Below are 24132 nucleotides of genomic sequence, written 5' to 3' on the forward strand. Positions count from 1 at the left end.
TATAGCACCTGAGTGCTGTTTTGTGATTGCTGTTGATCCTTTGACATGTTCTTTTATACACACACTGTCCTTTAAAATAGTATTCACTGTTGAAGCAGCAAGACCTATTTCCCTTGCAATAGATGACAAACTTTGTTCTGCTTCATACTTCTTAATCATTTTCATCTTCATTTCTAAATCAATTTTGTTTCGTTTCCTGGCACTACCACCACTTGCACTTTCCCTTCATCACTGTAATACGTAAATAGGAATGAAGAAAAGATTCCGAAAATTTATTCATGTTTTTTCATATGACTGAAGATTTCAGTGAAGGGGAACACATTTCAACATAACAGTGTAAAAACCCACATAATTGCAGTTATTGGTATTATTGCAAATGCAATAAGATAGAGTTTACTACCCACTTATAATCAGATGCACTAACAGAAAAGCCCAATAAACCGGAAAGTGCAAATTGTTTTTGTTGTTTTATGATAGTGACCTCCAGAAAGGTGCTTTAGAAAAATACCATAAAGGTGTTCAAAATTGATTCTTATAATGGGAACATATGATAACGAAAGGATAGTGCAATTTCCATTATAAATATGACCTTTTAGAGAGATAAATAGCTTAGTAATATAGCAAAATTTTCACTTCCAAAGACTTGGAATGAATTAAATAAAAAAAAAATAAAATAAATAAAAAAAAAAAAAAAAAGTATTATTGGGTTCACATTACGATATTTCACGATACTCCATTTATTCCTATGGGATGCAAAATATGTTCCCACGATTTTTTTAGGTTTGCACCAGCCAGCAAAAACTTACATCAAGTCAAATTTCCATAAGTCGAGTATTACTTAAGTCTGGGAGTTCTTGTACTTTAAACTCATTTATTTGTTCCCTTGAACTTTATATTAAAATGTTTTGCTATATAATAGTTCTTTTAAAATAATTTTGAGTTATTTATTAGAAGACATTCCTTGTAATGGAATTTTACCGAAGTAATCTCAAATAACTATGAAATTTAAAAAATTCATACCTTTGCCTTTTCAGCATCTCTTGCTGCTGCCCCAGTTAAGAAAACAGTTAAGGAAGGAGTTTTTGGCCTCTTTGATATGTTGATTATTTCCTTAAGTCGGGGAACACCCAGTGTTACATTTTTAGCAGACACACCAGCATAATGGAAAGTATTCAGAGTCATCTGTGTGGCAGGTTCACCTAGAGACTGTGCAGCTAATGCTCCTACCATTTCTCCTGGTTGTACCTATATAATTATTATAAACTTTAATTATATTTTCATAAATTCCACCACACAACTGCAATTTGACCAAATACACAATTTTTTATTTTCCTAATGTTATAAAGGTAGCATTTAATTAATAAAATTTTATGAAATAAAAGTAAAAGAAAATAATTTTAAGCAAATAAATATAACAAATCTGAAGGTAATATACACAGCATGTATATAAAACTATTAAGTGAAGATTGTTAAGTTTAATTACAGGGTTAGTCATAACTTTACACAACTTGTTTTTTCACCTACCAGAAAACTAGACAATAAAACCACACACCCAAACCTTGATTTTTCACCTTACCAACAACCCTTCAAAGTTGAGTTCAGATTAGTGGTCAATTAGGCACCTCAGATCACAACTAGGTGGTCTCTTCTCCAATGGAATCTCTCTCTCTATTTCACATGGCTATTCTCAGCCCTATGGCATTTGGCTTTACAAGAATGTGAAACTGGACAATGTGTGTGTGTGTATTTTCTACTCCTCCCTTCCTTTCCTTGGTTGGATTACTGTTTGAACTCTTCTGATCCAAATTTTTGCTCAGATAGTGCCAATGAAATCCTTTATTCTGCATTCCACCCCTAAAACCCCATCCTTTATCTAAACCTTATTTTTCAATAAATGTACCATTCAAGATAAGAATGTAGCATACTGCAATTGGCTTGTACCCAAATTCCCAGTTTCATTTTCTGGTGACACTAAGCTCACATTCTGAAATACTATTAATAAATCCAAAATCAATACTGAACAGGCCAAGAGCAGATTTCGTTTGGTTTTGGGTTTACTGGTGCAATAGCAACCTAGACTACAATGTGCCAACCACGATATATGAGTAGACATATAAAAAGTACAGAAACAAAGGTTAAAATATTAGTTGCCCGGGAATATTGGTCACTATATCAGAAAAAGATTTGTACAAAAATATGTATATGTAAAAATATGTAAACGATATATAAAATGTAATAAAAGTATATGTTAAAAAGATGTTAATAAGTTTATAAATTTTAAATAGTTAAAAACAGCTGATATGTGATCATTGTCAGAGAGTATCTGACTGAGTGTATAGGGAAAAATGGTTAAAAGTGTCTAAAACATGGACATTCAGTTAAAATGTGGCTAATAATTTGTGCGCTGTCCTTACCATAATTGTTGCCACTGGGTGGCTAAGAGCAGAAAACTTGCTTCTTGCGCAAATGGTACCTGTTCATTCTGTTCTCTTACCAAAGTTAGTGGCTGCAGCTTCTATTCACATACCTCTATTACAATGTGATGGTTCTAGTGCATCCTCAACTAATGATAAGACCAATTTTATTAGCATCCTATTTTACTTCTCTCTCTCTCTCTCTCTCTCTCTCTCTCTCTCTCGTTTTGACAATCTTGGTAAATCACCTCCTATCACACCAAATATACCACACTCAATGCCTCTTGCGGTTGAAAGAGGAATGTTAGAAAAGAATTGGGAAAAATCTTGCTTCCAAGTAAACTTCAGGTCCTGGCGGCACTTCTCCACTTGTTCTCAAAACATGTTCCTCAGCTTACTCCTGTTTTGTGTTGCCTTTTTATGCATTCTTATTCCACTTCTGTTTTTCCTTCTTTGGATATGAGAAATTTTTTCATATCCAAACAGTTCTTAAAAAAGGGCAACAAATCAATGAACATCCTATAGGAGTTTTTGGCCTCTACCTCTACTCTTTCCAAAGTAATGGAGAAATTCATCAATCACCAACTCTTAACTAGCTTGAAATCTTCCACGTGATCAATGATTGCAAACATAGATTTTTCCAGTGTCAATCAACTGCTGATATATTTGCTTATGTTATTAATCTTTAGACAAATCTGATGGAAAAGGTTGGTGAAACAGTTTTCCTTGACATTTTTAAGGCACGTGATCATGTTTGCCATAGAGTTCTTCTAAATAAGATCCCGTATTATGGATTTCCAACTGTTTTCTTGCAATTGGATAACCAATTTTCTCTTTGATCACTCACTGTGGCTGATAGCACTTGGTCTTCTAAGTTCTCAACTAATGCTGGTGCTTCTGAAGGTATGGGTATTTCTCCCACTCTTTTCCTCTTGTATATATTAATAACCTTTCACTAAATGAAAAATCCTATCCACAGTTTTTCTTATGATAACACACTACACACAGATGATACTACACAGCTGACCAATAACAAAACACACTAAACATCTGGTGTACCACACACCTTATAGCTTGTGAAAGCTTGCCCTGTACATAGCTTCAAACTTCTTGAATACCCATCACCATTCCTTAAGTGCTGATTTCAAGTAATTACTCGATGGGATTAAGAAAACTTAGTTAACTTCAATCCTTCTGAAAGTCAGACCTGTCTTATTTCTTGCAAAATGTCAACTGCCCCTATACTCATTTTTCAATGACACTCATATTTCTAGATACAATCTCATATCTCTAATCTCTACTGGGTGGGAGCACTAACCCCCGCAACCTCCTCGACTCTTATTCAAAGTGCAAAGATAAACTAATCAATTAGTGCCCATTTTTTACAAATTCTACAGTATCTGTTTCATAGATGTTCAGTTTCTGTTCTGTGCCTTTTCTATAGGTATTTTCATGGGTACTGTTGTTCTGAATTGGCATCTGTAATTCCACCACTCTCTTCCAAACCAGTCCAACATCCATTCACTATAACATTCCAAAATCTTAGAACTAACTTTTCCCCATCATCACTTATGCTACACACTTCTGTTTTTCTCAGAAAAACCTTCCTTCACACATATTTCCCAAAAATTACAATCTACAGATATTCAAGTCTAATGTCAATAAGTATCTTCTGTCTTCTCAACCTTCAACCCATGACAGTACTAAGTATTATACACTGAGTGATCACTGAAATATGACCACCTACCCAATACTTTGTAGGTCCTCCTTTTGCCCTCAGTACAGCAGCTGTCCGACATGGAATTTATTCAATAAGGTGTCCGGAAGCGTTCGGGAGGTATGGCCAACCAAGCTGTGTGTAATGCGGTCAGCAATGCAGGTATGGAGGTGATTGGTGTATCCAGATCAGTTCCTGATATGCCTTTCCATACTGTCGCACAAGAGCTCTATGGGATTGATATCGGGGGAGTTTGGAGGCCAATCGATATGCTGAAAGTCAGATCTGTGTTGCTCAAACTATTCCTGCACATAAAGTGCCCGATGGCTAGGTGCACTGTCATCTTGGAAGATGCCATTGCCATTCGGGAAAAAGTGTAACAGTGGGGTGTACACAGTCAGCAAGCAGTTGATGATAGTGGAGACCAGTGATACATTGTTCCACATGCGCCAGGGGTCCAGGTTCCTGACAGCAAAACATGCCCCACATCATACCACTACCTCCACCAGCCTGTACTTTTGATACCATGCATGATGGATCAAGAGCCTCATGTTGTTGATGCCAAATCCGTACACGACCATCCATGGTTTGGAGTAAATAACATGACTCATCCGACCAGCACGCATTCCAGTCTTCTAACGTCCAACTTGCATCCTCTTTGCACCAGGTGAGTCTTTTACACCAATGAATGGTTAGGAGAGAATGCCATAGGGGTCATCTGCTGGTATAGCCTATACATGCAATGCATTGTCATGCCAGATATTGTTGTGGGTTGGCCCATGTTGTATTGGGTACTCAACTCTTCAAAAGTGCTGCACCTGTACAAGTCATTGGACCCAGCACTCACCTATAACATCAACCCTTTGCTGACCTTTGCAGTCTTGCCGTCGGGGTCGTTGTTTGACCTTTTTCACAGCAGTCCTGGTACACTTTAACGATGGCAGCTCTTGACACCCCCCCACCAGTTCAGCCATTTGGGAAATCGAGGCACCAGCTCACATCGAGCTCCCACAATCTGTTTTTTATCAAAGTCCAATAAATCCCTCCTTTTACTCATCACGCTCAGAATTTTACTACCTACTAAACCAATGATGGTTTATCTATGCTATGTAGGTGAACTAACTGTACACTCTCGTAGCTCATGTGGTCAATGGGTTGCATTCAGTTTTCATAGGGGTGGTCATAATACAGTGATCACTCAATGTAGATTCTAATATCATTTGTGTTTGGGGATTTCATAAAAACTCTTACATTAAGGAATAATAAATTCTTAAAACATAAGAGTCTATAGCTATCTATCTAACCAGGAGAAGATCTAAATATCACCTGGTTAGATAGATAGCACTTTGTGGAATCCAGATATTTTCTCCACAATCATCATCATCATCATGACAGGACAAAGCAGTCGAGACGACTGATTTGTATTACCACAGTGACTTGCAGGTCAATTAGGTGTAACATATTTAGACTATGATGATGAAGAAAACTGGCCTTGTTTGTGCATGATGGGTAAGAAATTAGTAAAATTCCTGATTTGATATGTCTAAATTGATATCACGAATCCATTGATATGTTTAAATATCAATAGATTTGTGATATAATTAATATAAACTGTATCAAAATGTACTATTACAGCACAAGGACTGGTCAGAGCAGCATGACCATTATGCCTAATTATGATATTATACTATCATAACAAATGACAAGATTGTGTTTAGAATTTTTCTTTAGAATCTAGGTTATAATGGATCGGCTGCTATTCACAATGCACAAAATGAATGCAATCCTGACTCTGCTAACCATCTAGCAATAGTGCTCCTTGATACCGAATATTAAAAAAAAAAAAAAAAAAAAAAAAAATTATTATCCTTAATCCCTCTCAGAGAGGCAAGTCTGTCAGCTGCAGCCTGCTGGTTCTGCAATTCGCCAACATTAACCAAGAGACCAGGCTGAAGAGCAATTGCTGGATGAACTATCCAGTCTCATGGAATCTGATCATAAAACTCCATCTTAAACTCATTCAGATGGATATATACTGCTCAGACACATGGTCTAGGCATCTTAAAAATCTTTCCAACAAACTAGAGTTCAAAAATTTTTCTGAACTGCGTGTACTTGTAAAACAATAAAAACAAATACTTAAATTTTTGAACTGGAAATCAGTACTTGTATGTTACAAAATTTATGATTTAAGCAAATGCCATTTAGTTTATTTGTACCATTAGAATGGTGCTTACTAATACACACCTGTGCCTGCTGGAATCTTGTATCAATTTCACCAAGCAACCATTCAAAGGCTTCAGATGATAATCTGAATTCTTCTGCAACTCGTTTGGTACACAAAGTGGATCTTAGCAATGCACGAAACAACAATGTTGCATTTTCATTTGCTTGAATACTGAGTCTATCCTCTCCTGGTACAATAATCAATTTTTTCACAAGATCTTCAACACCTTAAAAATAAAATTTGTTAATTCAGATAAATAAAATCATTTCAACAAAATTTTTTTTAATATAATTAAAATAAAATACAAATGAGATTATGAATGAATGAATAATAGTATATATTATACATACACATATATATACAATTTGTGCATATATATGCATAAATATATACTATTATATGACAACATCAAAAAGTTCCAGGAGTGAATCTTTCAAAAATATATGAACACTGACTACAAAAAACTTACTTATTTTATGACACAGACTATCTGGAATTTTTTCACAGCAAGAATTCTGGATGCATATGAACAAGGATTATTTTTCTGTTGTTGACAGTAAGTAAATTTATTTCATATCAATTTTGTAAAATACTGCTTTTTAAAACAAAGAACTATATTTTTTCACCCTTTTTGTAGAAGAAATGTACCTCAGAGACAGTAGAAATAATTGTTGAAGCATATGGCAAAATAGCTTCATCAAGATGTATGATATGCATACTTCAAAGATGTGTACTATGCACCACCTTTCATATCAATCAATGTCTCCTATGTTAGAAGCAAAATTCAGACAGATCAAATAAGAATTAAAGACACAGCCTCTCAAGTTGGAATATCATATGGTAGTTGTCCCAGCCATCACATTTTAAACATGAAGGTTACATTTCTCTTCTCTGTTCACAAGTTTTTAACAAATCAGATGAAAAGGAAAAGAGTTGAATTTTCAAAAGAACTGGTTGAAATTTAAGATCGCAATGCAATAGTTGAGGGCATGAAAGTGTTATCTTTACAACTTAGAGGGGGGAAAAAATGTCAATCCTTTGAATAGGAGTCTCACATTTCCTAGGCAAGGGAAAAAAAATCATAAATTATGCCAGAATTAAAAGTGTAATTCTTTATGACTATATGCCAGGAGGAAATGCTGTTAATAAGATTGTGTACTTAAGTCGCTAAGCAATTGAGGGATACAATTAGAAGTTAGACACCTGACCTGTGAGCAAGAAAAATTGGAAATTACTCCTGTTCATTGCATAAAATCAATTCCAAATACTCTTAAGTGTCAGCAACAGTTTCCTTATTTAAATGACCTTGAGTCACATGACTTTTCCCCTGCCTCTCCAAACCAAAGAACAATTTTCCATTGAAGCAACGACAGTCACAACTGATACAATCAAGGAACTTTGAAGCATTTTTGCAATTATATAATTGACAAAATGTATAGATTTAACAAATTTGTTATACTGAGAGATTGTGTCTAATCACAGTAGAACCTCATAAATCTGGTTTTTTGAAATGTTATTCATACAGCCCAAGCATTAAGAGATAATTTGATATTTTTATTACATAATACAATAGTGCTGATCTCTACGATCTACAGAGAGAGAGAACAATAGTCACAGCATTAAAGTAAAATGTTAACCTGTACTGTCGGATTAGTCTAGAGGGTACCAAAAAACAAAGTTTGGGGATTTGAATGCTGTCTCCACTATGGGTGCTGTTGATTGTCCAACGCTTTTTAATATCAGAAAGGCCTCCATAGCCAAGTGGTCAGAAGCGGGAGTGTAGTAGCACACGCTCCTTGAGTAGACCGAGGTTCAAGCCCCTGACTGCTAAATACTGATGATCTGCGAACCCGCACTGGGCAAGCATGGCAAATTATGGGCCATTTCCCTCAACATGAATCGTTGAGGAGGCTTCCATCCTGCAGTGGGTTGATAATGGCTGCAGTTTACCTTTTTTTTTTAATGCAATATGATATCAGCAACTGAATCTCCTTAAACTATAATACATACTTTTATATTAAGAACTGTTATGTGAACTATTACTGATGGCACATGACACATAAATGTACTGTGGTGCTTTTTTTTCTTTTTTACCCTATTTTTCCTCTCTCTTGGTCAACTACACTCTGAGAAATATTCAAAACATGCCAGATTTTGAGGCTCTACTGCCTGTTTTAAGGGAAGAAACTAATAAAATATTAAGAATTTAGTTAAAAGTGAGGAAATCAGGAAACAAAGTAAAATATAATCTATTAATGCGAGAATATTAAAGAACCAAGAAGAAGATGATCCATCCTAAACTCAACAAGCAATAACTTAATGGGAAAAGAAGAGAAAAATTATACCTGTTTAATATATGTTCCCTTCCTGAAAGAGAGAGAGAGAGAGAGAGAGAAAATTGTTTTTACACAAATAAAAACAAATAAATCTGTATGTCAAGCTATAAACAAACAAAAAAAAAACAAGCACTGCTGCTAATGGCCCAGAGTTCAGTGTGCTGACAGAATCGAGCAGTTGTTAATTTCATGTACCTTCACTTTTACAAAATAAAAATTCAGTCCTGGAACTTTCTTATCTTACCTTTTATATATAAAGATGTTAACAGGAGTATTGAGACATTGAAGGGACCAAAAAAATTACTTAATTAACAGTTTTGTACTAGACAGTGATTAGAAATAACCTTATTTATGAAAACATTTACAGTTTGTTAAGAAGGTTTATAACCTTTTGAGCATTACTAATAGGCTCTGTCCTTTCTTTGGCTTTTGTTATATGACACATTAACCATATACAAAAATGATGTTCAGTTGTTCCTCTGAACCACTGATCATCTAATTAGTTTCATCTAAAGTGCAAACTTCTTTTCATTTCATCATTTTTACAAGCCTAATAATTATTTCAATTATTGTGACTATGATGAATTTTATTAGTTTTTCATTTCATCAGTTTCTTTTTTTTTTTTTTTTTTTTTTACCATTTGTACTGTTTGAATACTTCATTTCTTGAATTCCCCAGTCTTAGCATTGGTAACACTCATATGCAGTTCCAGTTTTTGTGAAACTGCAAAATCTGTCATATGGTGATGGGATGCCTTGACCTATGGCATCCTATCACCTGCTTACATTCAAATTTCAGCTTTTCTGACTGATGCAAATCATTAATGACATGTCTATCTTCTTCAATTTTACTTATACCTCTATGCTACATATAATTAAAGTTGGTATAAATTTACAAAAGGAATAAATATTTTTGACCCAAGGTAAATTCCACTATAATTCTTTATTTGAAAATTAACTGTTCCTAAATCAGTCTCTGAAATAACAAAAGTTTTAGTTTTGTTATTGTTTTTGTTTGTTTTAGAAAACAAATGATGCAAGAAAGCAGGTTTATACAGCATAAACCAAAAAAAAATAATCCCACATCACAAGCCTCACTCGCACAGCCTCCTCTCAGCATAAAGGGTCTTTCGTCAGTAAAGACACAACATCAGCTATATGACTTCCCACACCCAGTGCCCTAGGGTCCAATTTGATTTGCATTTTCCTTCCTTGTATTCACATACATGAAGTAAAGAAATCTTTGCCACTTTTCTTTGCATTCTTCATCAGAGACTTCCTGTAATCTGCCTTAGTTTGCTTAACCCCCTTTGGGACTTTGCTGACTAGTTTATTTACTGCAGGGTTGTGTTCACCTGATAATTTATCTTCTCCCCACAAATAACCAGTTCATCTGACGTCCTGGCTCAAAGCCTTGAGCAGTATCTCATTTAGACAGTCGGTATGAAAAGCCTAGTAGATTTTATTATTAGTTCCCTGAATGCCACAAACTAAGAATTTGGGGCTGATAATATCATCAGCAGGTTCCACTGAATAGAATTTAAAAACTGTATGAGACCACTGTAGTCATCTTTATGAAAGCAAAAGCCCTTTCCTTTGCCTTTGATAATCTAAATCCCACATCAATATACTATGTTTATGCCACCTAGTGGTTCCTTTATCTGCATGAAGCCACTGCTAATAATGAGATCAAAAGTAGTGTTCTCTCTTAACATGCTAGTGTATGGTGCAGAAAATAGTCATCCAATAAATCCACAAAAGCCCCGGTACTGTGTAAGTAACCAAACTGACAAGTCAATATCTGGAAAGTTAAAATCCCCCAATTGTAAGGCTTTCTGATTTGATGGCCACTATTTGTATAATCAATCATTATGTTCATTACAGTCATCAGACCTAAAACACACTCTCATTTTTGTTTTCCCTGTGCTTATGTCACACCAAACTGACTCAACAGGATGTCAATTGGTTGTACTTCCTTAGATTCTATATGTACTTCTTAACTAAGAACACCCCCATCCTCCCTGTCCTTTATGTACACATTGTACTCCCTATATCAAATTCTGCATTCTGTATATTTCAGTGACACTGTCTCTGAAATCCCTATAATGTTCACATTTGATGGCTTAATAGTAATAGTATACGCCATGTAGTGCAGGGAAGCCATAGGATTTTTCAGCATTGAAAAAAAAAAAAAAAAAGTAGATAAGAAAACAAATTATGTGCTTCCCTCCTCACACGGTAAGTATCCAGCAGACCTTTGAATTCATTATAAAGAATTCAAATGATTGTAGGAAGTTGCCTGATGGCAACTTCCTACAATCTAATCTAAACCTCAAGCCCTGTAGTTTGAATTTATGCCCCTAGTTTTGGAATTATTTATAACAGTGAGAATTCCACCTTCATTCATTTACTCATCCCCCTCAGTCTTGTAAACCTCAATTAGGTCAATACTGAGATGCCAAAGCTCTGTAGCCCACATAATTAGTCTTTACTCATACAGTTGTCCTTCTGCCAATCTCACCATTCGAGTTGACCATCTTTGAACCCTTTCAAAAAGCTCAATGTCTTTTTTTCTGCCGAGATCCCCATACTTGAAGAGAGTATTCCAAATGTGGTCTTACAATTACCTTATACAGTGGGATTATGACCTCCCTATCCGCATAGGATAACGTTCGATAAATAATTGATAACACACATGGGCTTTCCTGGCTGCCTGTTTACACTGTTCAGAAAACTTCATATCTGCCTATATTGTAACTCCCAGATCGCTTTCCTCCTCCACTGTTTTTAATTCAACTCCACCAAGTGTATAATTTATTTGTGGGTTGTTATTCCTCAAGTGCTAGACCTTGCATTTAGCAGCATTAAAACATAGCTTCCACTTCTCTGACCATCTGTTCAAGTCATCCTGAAGGAGCACTCTTTGGCACTGATCATTAACGACTCTACAAGTCTATATGTCATCTGCACATTAACATCATGCCTTCTATCTCTTCATCGATGTCATTTATGAAAATGAGAAACAAGAGTGGTCCAAGAACTGATCTTTGAGGAACCCCACTCCTGACGTTACACCAATTTGCAGAATATCCAGTAATCACAATCCTCTGCTGTCTGTCCTGCGGCCACCTGGCAAATCTATCTTAGAATCTTACCAGTAATTGCAACCTGTTCAAGCTTCTACAGTAACATCTCATGAGGTACTGAGTCAACTGATTTGCTAAAATCCAAAAACTATTTGGAATTGTTCCCTAAATCCAGTTCATGAGTAACTGTGTGAAAATAGCCTACTAAATTAGTTAAGGATGATTTGCCCGCAAGGAAGCCATGTTGTGTGTCCTTCAGAATGCCAAATTTATCTAAATGTCCCTGGATTGCACTCTTAATCATTGCTTCTAAGATTTTTCCTACCACTGAAATTAGACTAACCGGTCTGCAGTTACCAACTTCACTCTTAATTAGATTTAATTACAAATGGCAAAGTAAAACAAATGCAATCAGTGTATTTTTTAAATTACACACTGAGCACTCCCCCACCCTGGTCATGCAATCACTCTACAACAAACTTTGTGCAGATGTCACTGGCAAGAGCAGTTAGTGCTAGAGGAGAGAAATGTCGCCCTTTTCTGCACAGACTAATCTACGAGAACTAAACAGCAAGAATGCAAGAACTAAACAGCAAATAACATTCCAAAATATCCATATTTTGGAACAATATTTTTTCTGTTTAGTTCTTGTCCCTGGATACTCTCGTTTTAGAAGGTAAGTATGTCCAACAGATGTTGGACATCTTTTTATTTTTTGAACTACTTAAACATCTGGGGGATAAGCAGTGCTACCACTACAGCAGTTAGAAACAAATTTCATTAAGTTGCCATTGTTAAATTAAAATTCATAATTTGAGTTGAATTTTGGATCCCCTGTATGGATTGCCCAGGCCAATGTTTGCAGGTGCCCCACCTTTCTCAGAGTGCTTAATTATATCAACTTTGTATCTATAGTATTGTTTTAAATTTCTGAACCAGAAGAATTTTCAGAACTTGATTTTTTTTATATCAGTTATTTTTAAGGATCAGATTTTTAACATTAAAAAAATATATAATAATAATGGAAACAATATGCAATTTTCCATGATCACAGTAACATTGCAACAAAAACTAAATGACTCATTTTTCCATGGATTTAACTCTATAACTGAGGAAATCTTGATACCCATATTGAAATGTTTTGTCAAATAAATAAATAATTAGCAAATATTGTAAAAATGGAATGGAGTGTTATGTCAGACCACTGCAAGCTGACTGTATATGACAAATCACAAGTACTGGTTTACTATGGCTAAACAGTTGTTCCTTTAGTGGCATTGCACACAGGTAAAATATCAAAAAAGAATAAATGGAAGTAAAGTACTCCACCTACGTTTAGTTAACATATAACTAAATATTTCATGGTATAATTCTCTATCAATGTGAAATTTTGCTAACTTTCCTGCACTGCTCTCCATATCCTTTCATATCACAACCTGAACTATTCCCTCAAGAATAATTTTATCCAAAGTGAAATTTATCCAAGGATGTAAAAATAAATATTTTACTTCATTGCTCAAAATAGCAAACTAGTTTAACTTACATTGTGGTTTTTTTTTTTTTTTAATCACGGAACTCTTTTTTTTGGTGAGAAATGGAAATATGAAGATGAAGACATGATTTGCTTTAATATTGTTAAGTTCTTAAAATTTAATTATTAAAGTTATAATTAAATTTAATATGGAAAAAAAAAAAAAAAAAAAAAAAAAAGCATTACCATGAATAACCCTAAATGGACTTAAGTCTGTTGGTGCTCTTGCATTCACACGAAAAATTTTTTGGGCATTCCAAATCATTCTTTGCAAGTTGCAGGGTAGAACCACCTGAAATATAGGATAATAATTTCATACTAATATATTTTTACAGATTAAGAATAAATATTTTAACAAGAAATGGAAAGATTTTAATATCATTACAGAATTTAGTCTCATGCAGAGCTACTGAAATGTCACAGTTTGCTAAAAACTAGATTACAATTGAAGTAACATAAACACCACATCTAGAGAGGAATGATCACAAGTAATGACAACACAGCAATGTTAAGTAATTTAAAATACTATAACAAGTTTAAGGCAATGTTTCAAAGAAGTAACATTCACAGAAAAACTGCAAATTTTGAAACTTAGCATTAAAAATGCAACTTAATTTATAGGTAGAAATTTATGGGGAATTATCCAGTGTCCCACTGGTGCTGGGATCAGTCAGTTTCATTGGATATGATGAATTGTGCTTTCATGAACAATCAACAAAAAAAAAACAGCTAATCAGTTCCAACACAAATAGAACTTCCTCCAATCCTAATAACAAGGCTAGGAGTGCTGCAAAATAATATCAGGAGAGTCTTATCTTTGTCAACAAGAGTCCGTAAGACCAAATACTAGTACAACAAGATTCCAAAGGACTAAACCAAGAACATCAGTTACAATCAGATTGTTCTTAAGTTCAAGTTATAAATATTGGAAAATATGGTTTAAATAGGCCTTTTCATCCCAATGTAAAAGGCCTCTTTAAACTATATTTTCTAATATTTATTTGATAATTTTTCAAACAAACATTAGCAACCCCTCTTTGTTTGATATTTTTTAGAAACCATAAATGCTCTAGGACCTCTTCAGATGATCCATTTCTGCTTTTCCAGAGCCGCAAGATCTTTGTCCCTGAAACAGCCCCAACATCCAGGTGAAATATGCTAAAGTGCTGTAGACATCGCCTGCAAGCATGCACAGTCAGATAACCCAAATACTGTTCAATCTGACTACTCCCATATGCATAGCTGTTAAAAAATAATTTCTTTTCCCAGCTCTGCCCTCTGGTGTCTAATTTGTTATTGTGTTTTCTGTCTTCTTTAAGCACATGAAGATGAACTAGTTTAACAAAAACATCTGCTCTTGATTTAATTTTTCCTGTTTTGGTAGTTTCTCAAGTGATTGTTATTTGCTTTATACGGTCAGTCCTCGTATAGCACGATAGTTGTGTTCCTAGAAACCCTCGTGCAATGCAAAATCGTGCTTTTGTTATGTTTGTTTATTTGGTTTTTTAGGAGCATTAGCAACTAAGGCCATATTGCTCCGGGGATATGCGGTGGTCATTCCCTGACCTTTCCGCATCCTCCGTATTTGATGGGCACGGGCTCGAATCCTGGTCTAATCAAGAAGCGTGTGTGATGCATTGCCGCTCCTGCCCACCTGGCTATGGAGGTGCCGCAAAATCGTGCAATATAAACAACAGGCCCTATGGGAAAAATAGGGTTAGGTGCCGACCACCCAAGATTGAACACACATTTGTAATCAAAACATTACCAAACACAACAAATTATCATAATAAAAAATGTAAGTATTTTATTAAGTAAGTGAAGGGGAAACGCATTTCACCATAATAATAATGTAAAATTCCAGCTATCGGTATTAATGCAAATGCAGTTAGATCGAGTTTACTACCAGTTTATAACAGATTCCACTAGCAAGAACGCAACTGGAATTTGTTTTTATTGTTTTATGGTAGTAACCCCCAGAAATGTGCTTTAGTAAAATGTGAGCTAGTGAGGTGTTAATAGAGTTGTCTCTGCCTTTACGGTGTTGTTTATTCAGTTGCTACATGTGCACATGTAGCAACATGTGCACAGAACAAACTATTTTTGTTCTGCGAAAGCTTGAAACATCCCATATATCCACTTGTTAACAGATTATATTCTACCCTATTTTCCAATTTACTCACTTTTAACTTTATATCGTAACGCTTTATATCTTAGGTTTAAGGAAAAAAATTCTGGACTTCATCATATCTCTTGACATATGAATATAAAATGTTTTGATAGGTAGTAGACATCTGTAAAAACAATACATGAAACCATATTTGATTTTTGAAGAATAATTTGTGTGATATCAACCAGAAGAAAATCAGCAGAGGATGCAGGTTTACGTAATTTAGTGCACCAGCCCACACTTCCAATGATGTTTTTTGACTTTTTAAATGTCAAAGTATAATAACAGATGAATCGGTAGCAATGGCTACAATGGCCACCATGAACACCTGACCTCACACCCTTAGATTATTTTGTGTAGGGCCATAAGAAATTGACAGTTTATTGTATGTGTATTACCATGCAAGAGGAACTGAGAAATCTCACTTTGGAAGCTGCTGAAACCATTAAAGAAGTCTTGAAACAATAAGATATGCCAGGGAATCAAGGATTCATCATGCCAAATGCTGCATTTAACAGTCACTCTTTAAATGTTTTCCTTTTAGAAGTTTATTTCAGTTTCTTTTTATGTTTTTGTAACATAAGGTTAATGTTTAATATCCTAGAAAGACTTTTGAGACATGTCTATAGGAACTCTTTTCTTATTTTTAGCTGTAGCATCTCCTACATTTGTTCTATGCAATTCTGAAACATCCTATATTAAAAAAGGATGTAAAATATCATGTGAATAAAAATATTACAGAAATAGAAACCCACTAACACAGTAGAGAAGACAAAAAAAAAAAAAAAAAAAAAAATGGCAGACAATCTACCCTAAATCCAACAAGCATAGTGCTTAATGGAAAAATAAAATTAAGTTATAAACATAGTGATATTCTGATATAGTTGCTATACTTAGGCTAAACATGAGCAGAGATACCTAATTTTTAGATGCTTATCATTCAATTCAGTAGGTCTGTAATTGGAGGTGGAGGGGAATAGCTGCATATCCAGAACATAACAAACAACAAAACTACAAACCAAAAGAAAACTAAACTTATCAGAAAACCTGTCACTAAATCAGATGAGATGGCAGGTATATATATTCACATGATAGCACATTAAGAGTGTTCTAATGCACTAATATATATTTCATTTAAAACCCAAAACAAACAGAAGTGGACCAAAATAAAAATATGCACAACTTGCACAACTTCTATTAGAATAAGAAGCGACCTGGAGCGAGGGGTGTTGGGGGTTTCAGGGACGGATGGCAGTCATCCTGGAATAGTTGGGTATATGGGATGTGTTAGGGTAACAAGGAATAGGCATAGGAGCATGTATGCTTGCATGTATACCAATGCTAGAAGTATAGTAAATAAATTTGATGAATTTGAAGTGTTGGTCAAGACATCAAAGGCGGATATTGTTGGGATAGCAGAGACGTGGTGTCACAAAGATATAAGGAATGCAGAACTGGAATTTGGGGAGTACAATGTGTACAGAAAGGATAGACAGGACAGAAAGGGAGGAGGTGTTATGCTGTTAATTAAGAAAAACATAAAATCAAAAGAAGTGCATCCAGTTGGTATAGATGGACAGTGCACTGTTGAGTCAGTTTGGTGTGACGAAAGCAATTTTGCAGTGCAAAATTGCTTTCGCATTTTGCACTGCGAAAGCAAAAATAAGAGTAGGAGTGTGTTATAGGCCTAATGACTCGAATGAGTACAATGAACAATTGTACAGAGAAATAGAGTGGGCCAGTAAATCAGAATGTCTTATAATGGGGGATTTTAACTTCCCAGATATTGACTGAAACTTGTGGGTTGGTCACTCACACACTAGTCAGACTTTTGTGGATTTATTGGATGATTGTTTTCTGCAGCAGCATGTTCGAGAGGCAACCAGAGAAAGTAATACTCTTGATCTGGTTATCAGCAGTGATCATTCGTGTATTAAGAATTTACAGATAAAGGAACCACTAGGTGGCAGTGATCACAGTGTGCTGAAGTGGGATTTACTCAAAGAGGTAACTACCGTCAGGGGTAAAGGAAAGGGTTTTTGCTTCCGTAAAGGGGAGTACAGTGGTCTCAGACAGTTTTTAAATTCTGTACAGTGGGATCAACTGACGATGTTACAAACAGTAAATTCTAAGTGGGAAGCATTCAAGGAATTAATCGTGGAAGCTACTAGACTTTTCATACCGATGAAGAAATACTGTTCAAGGTTTAGGCCTAAATGGTTATCAAATGAACTAATGAGACTCGTGTCAGAGAAGAAAAATGCATGGGATGCATATAAATTATCAGGCGACGCAGAAGCCTGTAGCAGATATAAGCTAGTCTGTAATCAGGTCACAAAGGAGGTTCGGCAGGCAAAGGCGGATTACGAGAAATCTTTGGCAAAAGATGCTAAGAAAAACAGCAAGGATTTCTTTACTTATATAAACTCTAAAAGGAAGGGGATGAATATGATTGGTCCACTTGACATCGATGGTTCGACTGTTGATGATCCTGCTCAGATAGCAAACAAACTGAATGAGTATTTTGCATCTACATTCACACGTGAGGAATTATTACAGTTTGAAAATGGAAGAAGGTTATCAAATTGTAGCAGTGTGCTTAATGATTTTGTAATAACTGAGAGCAAAGTGGAGGAGAAATTGTTGAAGTTAAACATAAGAAAGGCACCTGGGGTGGATGGGATCTATCCAGTTATATTAAAGGAGGCGGCAAAGCAACTAAGCAAACCCTTAGCCATAATTATGAGAGCATCCTTGGATTCAGGGGAGGTTCCCACGGACTGGAGATGTGCAAATGTATCCCCAATTCACAAAGGAGGTTCGAAGGGTGACACGAGTAATTACAGACCAGTTAGTTTAACTTCTGTTCCGGGTAAAATAATGGAGTCACTGGTTAAAGATGCATTGCAGGATCATCTAGACAAGACTGCAGCAATAATTCAGACACAGCATGGGTTTGTTAAGGGAAAGTCTTGTCTGACAAATTTGATTGGTTATTATGATGTGGTCACAAAGGAACTGGATGCAAAAAATAATTTTGATATCATATACTTGGATTTCAGGAAAGCTTTTGACACTGTTGCGCATGGAAGACTACTGTACAAATTGGAGCAGAATGGTATTAAGGGTAAGTTGCTACAATGGATAAAAGGATGGTTAAGTGGGAGAAGACAGAGGGTGGTAATCAATGGGTGCTGCTCTTCGTGGACTAATGTTATTAGTGGAGTCCCACAGGGTTCGGTGTTGGGTCCACTGTTGTTTTGTATATTTATCAATGATATTGATGAAGGTATATCAGGCTTAATGTCGAAGTTTGCAGATGACACGAAGGTTGGCAGGGTTGTTAATGACAGTAATGGCAGTGTGCTACTGCAACAGGATCTAGATAATTTGGGCAAATGGGCTAAGAAGTGGCAACTGAAGTTTAACCTTGACAAATGCAAAGTACTGCATATGGGTAGAAGTAACCCCAGAGAAACGTACCAACTGTGTGGTACTACACTTAAGGTGGTAGAAAATGAAAAAGACCTGGGAGTAATTGTGCAGTCAGATATGAAGTTTTCTGAGCAATGTAGACAGGCTGCTAGGGCAGGTCATGGGGTTTTGTCAATGATATATAGGAATTTTGCTAGCAGGGAAAAGGAGGTGATTGTCCCTCTGTATAAGGCAATGGTCAGGCCACGCCTTGAGTACTGCGTACAGGTCTGGAGGCCTCATTTTAGGAAGGATGTAGATTTGCTTGAGCGTGTACAGAGAAGAGCAACACGATTGGTGAGGGGAATGAAGGGATCCTCTTACCAAGAGAGGCTTAAGTTCTGCAAATTGCAGTGGCTGGAGACTAGGCACCTGCGCGGTGATCTGATTGAGGTCTATAAGGCCTTGAATGGGTTGAGCACACTGAATTCTGATGGGATCCTCCCACTTGTTCAGAATACGAACCTACGGGGACATAAGTTCAAATTAAGAAAGGATAGATGTAGAATAGATGTGCGGAAATTTGCCTTTAGCCAGCGGGTGGTTAATTGCTGGAACAAACTTCCATCTGTCGTTGTGGAAGTTGATAGGTTAAATAAATTTAAGGAGGAACTGGACAGGCATTTGGAGGGTATGGTGTGATTTTTTTTTTTTTTTTTTGGCTGATGCTGCATAAGCTCCTACACTTGCTTTCTTGCATCAAGTGCCACTACTACTACTACTACTACTACTACTATGCATACAACAACAAAAATCCTCCAAAACGTCAAACTAATTGTGAAATCCATAAATATACTTGTAAAAAAAAAAAAAAAAAAAAAATTAAAAAATATGCAGGCAGAAAAAGGCAAAAATATGCAGGAATCCCAAATCGACAATGCAATGCATTGAGATTGAAAGAAGTAATTTTATAAGAACTACAAAAATATACCAAAACTTGCTGAGACAGTCTCGTCTCTTTTGCAATTGGCTTTTGAAGGTTTCTAGCTTTGTGAACTGAAGTACAAAATGGATAAAATAAGTTAAATTAGGATTTTAATTTTTTCTCCACTTTTTCTCTCTTTTATAATCTGTTTGGTCTGCCAGTTCAATTTTGATAAAATTTTCATTAAAAGGGTGCTGTTTGAGCCTTAGGTATTCACTGGTGAAGTTTTTCCAAGGTTTTCTCTAGTCCACAGTCTCTAGTGGGTGAGTAGTTTGCATGTATACAGCAATTTTGATAAAATTTTCATTAAAAGGGTGCTGTTTGAGCCTTAGGTATTCACTGGTGAAGTTTTTCCAAGGTTTTCTCTTGTCCACAGTCTAGTGGGTGAGTAGTTTGCATGTATACAGTTTGCAGCATTTTTTCCCCTCTCTCATTGTACATTAATTCATTAACTTGTCCAGATTTTTTTTTTTTTTTTTTTACATTCTTTGAAATCACATAATTTCAGTTTGTCATTTTTTACACTGATTGTTTTAGCTTTTTTGCTACTTTTGCTTCAGCATTTTTGTTAATAACCTTGTTTCTTTTCTTCTCCAACCTTTTCTTGTACTGGCTATGTCCTTTTAACAATTTGGATCATGCCTTTCATTTGATATCTCCTCTATGATTGTAAAAATTCTCCATTTGTTTTCTACCAGATATTTTTTTTACAAAGAAGCAAATTTCAATGTACACAAGGAGACCTAATTGTAGTGATTAAGGCATCTTTACTCTTTCTCAGATAACACAAAAAAATCTTTCTCAGATAACACAAAGGACACAAGTTTAAATGAAAATAATAGTGATTGGAGATGATTAAATCTGGTGTTGTGGAAGTGGGGTAATTTGAATAAATTTAAGGAATGATTAGACAAACTGTTAACAAGGATATACAGAAGAGGTACTCTTTTTTATTTATTTTTATTTTTTTTATGGCAAAAAAAAAAAAAAAAAAAAAAAAAAGATAAAAATAAAGTACAGGGGATCCTCATTATCTGAGGATAATTGGTTCCAGAATATTCCACTTAAAATGAGGACCAATTTTCATAATGCTTATTATTTAAATAAAACTAAATGCAACTAGGCATAATATTTTAAGATTCTATATCTATATAATATCGGTGTAGACAACTCTTAAAGAAAAACTTGTGCTCATCCTTCACAATGAGTTACCCATGTATTGCACTACCTCAAATAAGTAACAAAAGGGAAGACTATTGTTACTTATTCTTGGTGGGTGCCAACACCCAGACAGCACTGTTTCAAAGCTAGCTGGCTTTTCATCAGTGGGTGGGCAGGTACCCTGGTATTGCAAGTGAAGTGTTACTTATTCGAGGCAGTGCAATACATGGGCAACTAGTTGTGAAGGATAAGTAGATATGGTGTATCCATATCCACACCAATATTATATAGTAATGTTTATTATATAATTGTCCATAATAAAAAATAGATGAAGGAACTGAAAAATGAGAATTATTTTATTAGATATTTTTTATTATAATGTGTTACACAATGTAAGGTTAAGTAAAGTTTATTGAAGTTACACTATTTTTCAGTTGTACGAATAAAGAATGAATCCAGAGTTTTTTTGTTTTATTTTGTCATATTTTTTTCAGATAAAATTGTGTCTTAGCATTTAGTTATGGCTTTAACTTCGCGCTTAACATTTGTTGCACGATCATGAAAAAGACTGTTCTCACAAAAAATATTCAAGTGCTTGGTCAATTTTCTCAAGGAAAAAAGCTTTAATAATTCTTTAATTTTCAAGTCCTCGTAACTGCGAGGACTCAAATACTGGGGACCCCCTGTATAAATATATTTGTAAAAACTTGCTTCATTGCATGGAAAAAGTTAAAACCAATTTCCCAAGGTACTAAATTTTCACAAAAAAAAATTTTTGTTGTTTTTAAGAACATGTACAAAAAAAGAATTCAATAGAAGTTCTAACAAAATTATACTATAAATCAGCCCCCAACCTTTTTTCTCAGATATGGAAACATTTTAGTGGAAGTCACGGACCACTTTTATATTCAAGGTAAAAGCTACAGACAACAATTAAAAAAGTTCAACTATACGTGCAAATATATTAACTGGGGCTTAGAGGGGGAACAGGCATTCTGTGTGTCTAAAACACTGATGGATTCAATATCTTTCTATTTCAGAAGATTTAGGAGAAGTCCGGTTGGCCTGCCTCCCTAAAATCCACTCATGCACACCTTCTTGATGGTAAGCCCTGTTATGTCACTTAGGTGGCAATGAATGTGTAGAGTGGTTCTCTTCAAGACGCCTGGTCAGCGAGAAGAGGAAAAGACCAAACGCTTCAGCACATGACAGCAAGACGAAACAAATGGCCTTCAGTCCGCCTCTTACGGCAGAGGGAGAATCAGAGTGGAAGCAGAGTGCTAAGAATCTCTGGGTACAGCCATGCATGGAAATTGAACTTGGCCTGTTACAATGCAAGATCACCCATCAGTGAAGACAGGATATTAGAGCTGGAAAAGGAATTAGAAAATGTGAATTGAAACATCATCAGTTTGGCTGAAGCAAGAAGAAATGAATCACGTATATTTTTAATCAAGTGGAAATCTGCTGTACACCAATGGAAACAGTAAAAGGAGCGAAGGTTTGGTTTGGTTTAGATTTTTATTGGCGCATTAGCTATAATGCACCAAAACCAGGTGATATATAAAAATTTCAAGATTTCAGTGACCTAATTACTTAGGTCACCATGTCAAGATATAAAATAACAAAGGTATAAAATGTAGAAAAGATCAGTAGAGAAATAACAATAAAAGGCAAATTTTAAATACAAGTAAAAACGTTTATTGATTTTAAATAGCTAAAAAACAGCAGACACATGGTCATTGTCGGATAAAATCTGGACAGTCAATTAAAATGTGTCTGATTGATAAAATTGTGCCACAGGACTCACATATAGGAGGATCATTAGCCCTCAGCAAATACGAATGTGTTAAATGGCTATATCCTATGCGGATCCGGGCAAGAACAGCTTCCTCCTTACGATTCCTGCGCAGACTAGACTGCCACGGTTCAATTACAGGCTTTATACGATATAATTTATTCGTAATCTGTTTATTCCACGAATCCTGCCAATGGGAGTGTATCTTTTGGTGTATTATTTGCCTGTAGTCTGTATAGGGGACTGACAGGCAGCGATTATTATTGGGAATTGCTGATTTGGCTGCAGTGTCAGCCAAATCATTTCCCCTAATCCCAATGTGGCTGAGAATCCAGCAGAAGCGGATATCATATTCATGTTCATGGAGAGAGTGAATCTTCTGCTGAATGCAAGACAGGACTGGATGAGAATTATATCTCACAGTCATTAGAGCCTGTAATACACTGAGGGAGTCGGAGTATAAAATGAACCATTGGTTTTCGCATTTACTAATGTGACCCAAGGCTAACTCTATAGCGTGCAGTTAGCCTTGCAGTTAACTCTATAGCATGCAGCTCTGCAGTAAATATGCTGCATTCAGGGAGAATCTTTTATGATATGGTGGTGTCCGGAAAGATTAAGAAATACTGTGCGATGGGAGTGAATGATTCTTTTGGAGGAATGGTCATGTCCGTCTGAGTTCCGATGGAACAACTCCCTGCTACCTTCTGGGCGTAGGTAGGTTTATTGATATTCAGAGGTTTCACCGCTTTCCTTGCCTCCTGGTATGATATGTTTAGCGCTGCCTTCAGCCGTTGAATTTCTTTTTCTTCTTTCCACCTCTGGCATGCTCATGAATAGGCTGGGTGTTCTCCCTCACAGTTAATGCAGGTGGGTTTTGTGGCTGAACATGCTGTTGTTTCGTGGTCCTTTGCACCACATCGAGCGCATGCAAGGACTCCACGGCAGGCCACTTGAGAATGTCCATATTTCTGGCAGTTAAACACCGTAAAGGGTTTGGAACATATGGACGCACTGGACAGTTGATGTAGCCAGCTTTAATCACATCAGGAGACTTAGGTGAGTTAAATGTCAGGATAATGTTTATGGTTTTAATAAGTTTCCCATCCCTCTGCGCATTAATTCTCTTGACGGCAATAACTCCCTGTGATTTCAATTCCAAGTGAATTTCCTCCTTGGTTACGTCGAGAAGGTCCCACTCTGAAATGACACCTCTCGATGTATCGAGTGTTCTATGTGGTGTCACTGTTATGGGTACTCCTCCGATTGATGTTGCTCGGAGTAGCTGCTCAG

At 35.8% G+C, this 24132-nt stretch overlaps 1 protein-coding gene across 1 annotated transcript in view; it reads right to left on the reverse strand.

Moving 5' to 3' along the window:
* Positions 1-24132, reverse strand: part of Polr2A (RNA polymerase II subunit RpII215) — a 231014-nt gene that overhangs the window by 44987 nt on the left and 161895 nt on the right. Inside the window, exons 16-18 of the mRNA XM_090376751.1 lie at positions 13498-13603; positions 6379-6584; positions 1021-1245 (exon numbers count right to left, since the gene is read on the reverse strand). Of these exons, the coding sequence (XP_090232877.1) occupies positions 1021-1245; positions 6379-6584; positions 13498-13603 (537 nt within the window). The remainder of the gene's footprint in view (positions 1-1020; positions 1246-6378; positions 6585-13497; positions 13604-24132) is intronic.

Source organism: Mastigoproctus giganteus, chromosome 1, assembly GCF_048544385.1.
Source record: "Mastigoproctus giganteus isolate SK-2022 chromosome 1, ASM4854438v1, whole genome shotgun sequence".
Classification (NCBI taxonomy): domain Eukaryota; kingdom Metazoa; phylum Arthropoda; class Arachnida; order Uropygi; family Thelyphonidae; genus Mastigoproctus; species Mastigoproctus giganteus.